This window comes from Miscanthus floridulus, chromosome 4 (assembly GCF_019320115.1).
Source record: "Miscanthus floridulus cultivar M001 chromosome 4, ASM1932011v1, whole genome shotgun sequence".
In the NCBI taxonomy this organism is placed as follows: domain Eukaryota; kingdom Viridiplantae; phylum Streptophyta; class Magnoliopsida; order Poales; family Poaceae; genus Miscanthus; species Miscanthus floridulus.
In genome coordinates, this window is record NC_089583.1 from 84201287 (window position 1) to 84207653 (window position 6367).

Sequence of the window (6367 nt, forward strand, 5' to 3'; positions counted from 1 at the left end):
TGAACCTACAAAAACAATTACTTGTAAATTCATTAGTCCAATTTAATTGTATTGGTCATCAAACACCAAAATCCAAAGTAAATAGACCTAGAGTCTATTTTCCTTACATTTATTTTGTTCTTCTCGCATTTGTTCTACATAATAAAGTAGCCTGGTCCCTGGAATATCTGCACCTTTGTCATCAATCTAGGAGAGACCATTATTTTTAAATTGAATTTTGAAAAAGCCTTTGACGGGGTTAAACATGAGTTGATTAAGATAATAGAGCATAAAGGTTTTCCTGATAGATGGATTGCTTGTACGAGGCTGATTTTCAACTCTAGTATTTCAGCTGTCATGTTTAATGGTGTATCAGGGAAGATTTCTTGCATGAGACTAATCTGAGAGAGAACAATGTAGCAAGTATGGCAGCTACAGTACTTTGAGAGAATAATAAGCGCCTACAGCAGCTGTAGCCACTTATTTTTGAAGTCGAACACCCTCAATGGACAGAGGCTTTGTTCGCTTGAGCTTATAAGCCGAATAAGTCCTATTTTTTAACCATAGAATAATATTTTTCTCATACAACAAATTCGCTCTATAAATCAGCTGCAGCAGTAATAAGTCCTGGCATACAGAGCCAGAATTTCTAGAGGCTCTTGTCCATGCTATGGAAGATTGATTTGCAGCATCACTGGCCCATTAGTTTAGGTCAAGGCACTAATCCCTAATCTTAGCTATTCCTATAAGCTTGGGGTGAAGCTATAGTCATGACTGTGCGCGGCCGCACCCACACGAAAATAGAAAAACAATAGAAATGAAAATTTCACTATATTTGCATCCTCGTATTATATATCCTTGCACCCATAGAGATGAACTCACTCCTCTCTAATTTACTGTAGCTCCACTCCTGTGCTTATCCATTTGACTAGCTCGAGCGGAAAACTAGTCCTCATTTGGCGGTGTGTCAAAGCGCACAGCGGCGTAGGAGAGAGTTTGCAGCATCTCCTGTGAATGCGATGGCCCTGTTCGTTTCTCTTATAATCTGTAATTTTTAGGTTTTTTTAGTTGGAACAGTGTTTTCTCTCACAACAAATTATTCAAAAATAGTGTTTTAGCTTGTTTTATCAGCAAAGTGAACAGGACCGATTAGGAGAGTTGCAGGATACCTCTTTTGTGAGTGGTATCGGCCACGTTGCATGGTTACGGCAGATGAACGATGAATCTAGAACTAGAACACTCATTCTAGCCGAGTGAGCCTCGGGGCTCTGGAATTGATTTTCTTTCCTCTTCCTCGTAGGCTCCGTTCGTTTCGCTGAAAAAACAAATCAAAACACTATTTCAACTTATTTGTTGTGAGAAAAAAATACTGTTTCAGCTGAAAAAAAATAAGTTAAAAAGTATGGATTATAAAATAAGCGAACAGTGTTGTAGTTCCACAATTGATTTTTATAACCTTTTTCAAATTTATTCGCAAAAAAACCTTCTTCAAAATTATAGTGAGATATGCTGATTAAGCACTGCATTTCTTTTCAAAACTGTACCTATCATACTTGAAGGGAAACCTACCACTCTGTTCCGATCAGGGCACCGAAGAACTGACACCGGTTCCCACTAACAGATAAGCCGACAGAGGCCCTACATGGCAGCAACCCAGCACCAGCTCCTCCCGGGCTCGAGGATATTTTTGCCAGTATGCTACCATCCCAACAATTGACGGAGGCAAGGTTACCACGTGGCGACGTATGGTTGGCTGCTCGGTCGCGTGCTGGGAGGCCACGACCTGTGAGCGCGCCACGTCCTAACCACCCGACGGAGCACTCCCCGCCCCGCTCCACTGCGACCCCCAAGACCCTGGATCCCCTGCGCCGCCTTCTTCTGCTGCATCATTCGCAGCCTCAGGTCACGGAACTCTACCCACTCATCAGCACCAAGCTAGCTAGCTAGTCCTCGTGCCTTTTCCGACGAGAGGCGAAGGAGGAGGAGGAGGGAGGGGATGGAGTTCAAGAACTGCGGGTCGTCGTCGCAGCGCCGGCCGGTGGTGGTGGTGGACGAGGGGGCGCCGTTGGCGAGGCAGGGGTCAGTCTACTTGTTGACGTTCGACGAATTCCAGAGCGCTCTCGGCGGCGGGGCCGCCGCCGGCGGTGGCGTCCCCAAGGATTTCGGCTCCATGAACATGGACGAGCTGCTCCGGAGCATCTGGACCGCGGAGGAGACCCAGGCCATGGCCTCCGCCTCTGCCGCAGGAGCGGGCGCGGGGATGCCGTCCACGCCGCTGCAGCGGCAGGGATCGTCGCTCACACTGCCCCGCACGCTCAGCGCCAAGACGGTCGATGAGGTGTGGCGCAACCTCGTGCGCGACGAGCCTCCGCAGGCGCAGGGGGCGGACGGCGGCGGACACCAACAGCACCACCGCCAGTCGACGCTCGGGGAGATGACTCTGGAGGAGTTCTTCGTCAGAGCTGGCGTGGTCAGGGAGAACCCCGCTCCAGCTCCTCCAGCGCCACCACCCATGACCATGATGCCGCCGCGGCCGGTACCTGTTGCCCCAAAAAGCTCCGCCTTTTTCGGGAATTTACCGGGTGCCGACGACGCCGCAGCTGCGGCAGCGCTGGGGTTTGCACCGGTCGGCATGGGAGATCTGGCACTGATACCGCCCAGGGCGGCGGCAGGCATGGGAGGCAGCGCCATGGCTGTGCAAACAGCGGTGAATCAGCAGCTTGATTCTGGCGGGAAGGGGTACAGCGACCTGTCGTCGCCAACGGAGCCGCTGCCTTTTTCGTTCGAAGGGATGATTCGGGGGAGAAGGCATGGAGGCGGCGTGGAGAAAGTGGTGCAGAGGCGGCAGAGGAGGATGATCAAGAACAGGGAGTCCGCCGCGAGGTCCCGAGCGCGCAAACAGGTCTCAACCTTTTGTACTGAATTCGTGCATGTCTTAATCAAGCTATTTGTTAGTGAAAGACTTCAATCTTGTTGGGCCGAGAATAAGATGTTACGAAAATTTTATCCAAATTAACTGAGTGTGCTTCTTGAGGCATGACGTGTTGAACTATAGCAATTGCGATTGTAATCAGAGTCATTGTACAGGCAACCTGAGCTTTCTACTTACTGTGTGTCTCTTTAAAGCAGACAATGGCCCCGTTCGCTGGTCCGAAACTTGGCTGAAAAACACTATTTCGACTTTCCTGTTTCAGTAAAACTTTCTTATTTTACTGCATAGGCTTATACAATGGAGTTAGAAGCTGAAGTTCAGAAACTCAAGGAGCAGAATCAGGAACTGGAGAGGAAACAGGTGCCTTTTCTAATTTTCTCTGAACACTACAGGTGCAGGTGCTAGATTTGCTCACTCTTTAGTGCATTGCCTCTCGAGGAGCATTACCATGCTACTCGTACATGTTAATCATGCCTCAGTTTTTTAAGACAGCTGTTTACGCCAACTTGGTGTGTCACACTTCTTAGCATCCAGTCACGCTAGTCATAGACTCATTTTCTCGCTAAACTTTGCAATAAGTGTGGCTTTAATTTAAACGCCACATTTTCTGTGGCAGCCATAGCTTGTTTATCCAAGATTAGGTGTGCCGATGTTTGGCAGCGAACCAAGGTCACTTTAAGTCATTATGAAATGGGTAGTTTCAGCATGCCCCATGTTGCCGTCATCAGTAGTGAATCATTCACTGTCTACTACGCTCCTGTACTTTTCAGCATGACAGCTATAGACCTATAGTACAGTGTTCATGTGTTATGGTGCACCGAACCTGTGCACTTCCAATTTATATGAACCTGTGCACGGAACATGTAGGTGTAGTGATACTGCGTTCATAGGTTATGCTAAACACTTCTAAGAATAGGCACACATTCTTACATCTCAGACTCTGTTCTTTGGATGTCTTCATAGTACTGATCATTCATTTCTTCATAATGCAGGCAGAGATTATGGAAATGCAGAAAAACGAGGTAACTGTTAATGCCAAATTTCCTGTGTTTGACCCCTGTATATTATCTTGACGCTCTTTCTGGTTTGCTAAAACTTTGGCAGAGTAATATTCAGCCTGTAAGCATACTACTTCTTCTATTACTTTGCCAAAAATAACCAAAGATGAAAGAATGGCATGAAGAAAAATCCATATTATTCGAATATACTCCATTAGTCTCGCGTTGTGAGTTGCTAGCTGAGCAACCAATCACCAAAAAAAATTGGTTGTAGGATTCAGTTAGGGACTCACACTTGCAGAGTTTCTTTCTATTCCGCACATTTAGTTCAACTTAACTTCAAATATACTACATTACCCTTGTACCCTACTCAGCCCGAGTTCATATCGATTATGATTGTCTGTTACTCAACAAAGTATAATTTTCCTTATCCAAAGAAAAAAAATCGAATTAGGCTTTTAAGACAGCTGGCTTTGATACATGTGTGTTATCTCAATATTATGAGGGCTCCATGAGATGAGAGGATGGATAGCTAGCTCGACTAACCGACCAATAGTAATTAACTGGACTATTTGGTTTTTGGAGTTTTCCTTTTACCTCCTTCTAAAATATTTTACTGTCAGATATTTGGAGCAGTTTACAAATATACAACATTGCTACCAGCACATATAATTCTAATTTTTCATAATGACCCACCTGTTTTTACATTTGGTAATGATGTTTGCAAATTTTGCCCGACAGGCACCAGAAATGTTGAAGGATCCATTTGGACAGAAGAAACGGCTGTGCTTGCGAAGAACATTGACTGGCCCTTGGTGATGATTGTCTGGAACAGCCGATGACTTGCAGTTGCTGCATACCTGCAGTGGCGCTTGGGATCTGTACATAATTTCTCTCCTATAGACTAGCGATGAACATAGTCGGAATGATTGTACTGTTAGCTCCCTTCTGCCGCTTATGTAGTACATCAGTACCATAGTGGTGGAATCGAAAACTGACATGTAGATTATGTTAGTAGGGTACCAAATGGAGTGAAGCCGGCCGCAAGAGTCGGCTTTAGCCATCCTCCAGAGCTTGTGTAGAGTTGCCTAGGTTTGCATCTTGCCAGAACATCGTATAGAGATTCTTGGATGATTTTAAAAGATCGGTGACTGGGTGTAAGTAGATTGATGGGATCCAAGCATGGCAGCGTTCAGGATGCAGCCCGGCTTGAAGACTGTATATCTGATGGCTATAGAGCTGTAGTATGCAAACTGTCCTGCTGCTGCTTGTGTAGTTGTGTGTAATGGTGAAATCGGAATCCGTTATTTTGTATTACTTAGCAAATATACTCACAAGAACTTCTAAATACCAACATTAAAAAGTTGGATAGAGTCTTACTAAGTACATATTGGGAGTAAAATTTCCCATTAGCAATGGTGCAAGCTTTAGATAGGGATATTTTATATTTTCGACCATACACCTCTTCTTACTAGATTCTTGAACTGCTGCTCATCGTAGTAACCAATAGTTGTTTACATTTGTATTGTGTTGGTTAGCATGGGAAGGGTTCTATGAAAAAGTGCCATGTGTTTGGAATGAGGAGACAGGAGGGTCCAACTCGATGCAAAGATGGCAATGCAAAATACAATGTTTGCGTTAGTACTTGAGAGGTTGGGCAAGAAATGAAAAGGCAAAATTAGATGAGAGAAAGAGGTTATTACAAGTTTGGTTGATGCTTTAGATAAGAAAGCAGAATTTTCCTTTATTTTGACAAGACAGGATCTACCATATGTTCAGGGAAGAAGATATTGCATTGTTTCAACGCTCCAAATCTGAAGACTTGTTAGATGGGACAACAATACAAAGTATTTCCAACCTATTGCAAATGGCAAGCATGGCAAAACTCTATTTTTCAGTTGGAAGGTGATGATAGAGTTAAAAGAGGAATAGGAGTTAAAGGAACATACAACAACTTACTATCAAAATTTATTGGGACCTACAGAAACGAATGGTTTTAAAATGTTGGAAGATAGTCCACAAGTCTCTGTCTTAGAGAATGATTTTTTTGCAAACATGTTTACCGAAAATGAAGTGAAGGTAGCCATTTTCCAAATGGAACGTGATAAAACCACTAGGACCCGATTATTTTCTGACAAATTTATCAAGTGTTCTGGGAGGTTATAAAAGTTTATTTGATGGCAATGTTTTATGACTTTCTTAATGGAAAACAAACTTGTTTAGACTCAATTTTGGAATTACTAATTTTACTCCCAAAGTGTCAATAAGAAACCCTAATACAATAATTTAGGCCAATTTGTTTGTTAAGTGCTAGTTTCAAAACTTTTACAAAAGTGGCAATGATTAGAATAAATAAGGTTGCTCAAAAAGTAATTAGTCCCTCACAAACGACTTTCCTTCCTGGAAGATATACTTTGTAAGGGGTAGTCATTTTACACGAAAAAATCCATAAGTTACT

The 6367-nt window shown here is 43.8% G+C and overlaps 1 protein-coding gene across 1 annotated transcript; it reads left to right on the top strand.

Moving 5' to 3' along the window:
• Nucleotides 1-1752: 1752 nt before the first annotated feature.
• On the top strand, nt 1753-5281 carry LOC136549895 (bZIP transcription factor TRAB1-like). The gene is made up of 4 exons (XM_066541324.1): nt 1753-2881; nt 3200-3271; nt 3904-3933; nt 4651-5281. The coding sequence occupies exons 1-4, from the start codon at nt 1976-1978 to the stop codon at nt 4726-4728; spliced, it is 1086 nt and encodes a 361-aa protein (XP_066397421.1). The 5' UTR covers nt 1753-1975; the 3' UTR covers nt 4729-5281.
• Nucleotides 5282-6367: the final 1086 nt, after the last annotated feature.

Coding starts and splice junctions, on each gene's coding strand:
- LOC136549895 (XM_066541324.1), top strand. CDS start 1,976: ATGGAGTTCAAGAACTGCGGGTCGTCGTCGCAGCGCCGGCCGGTGGTG. Junction 3,272..3,903: donor AGGAACTGGAGAGGAAACAG/GTGCCTTTTCTA, acceptor TTCATAATGCAG/GCAGAGATTATGGAAATGCA. Junction 3,934..4,650: donor TGGAAATGCAGAAAAACGAG/GTAACTGTTAAT, acceptor TTTGCCCGACAG/GCACCAGAAATGTTGAAGGA.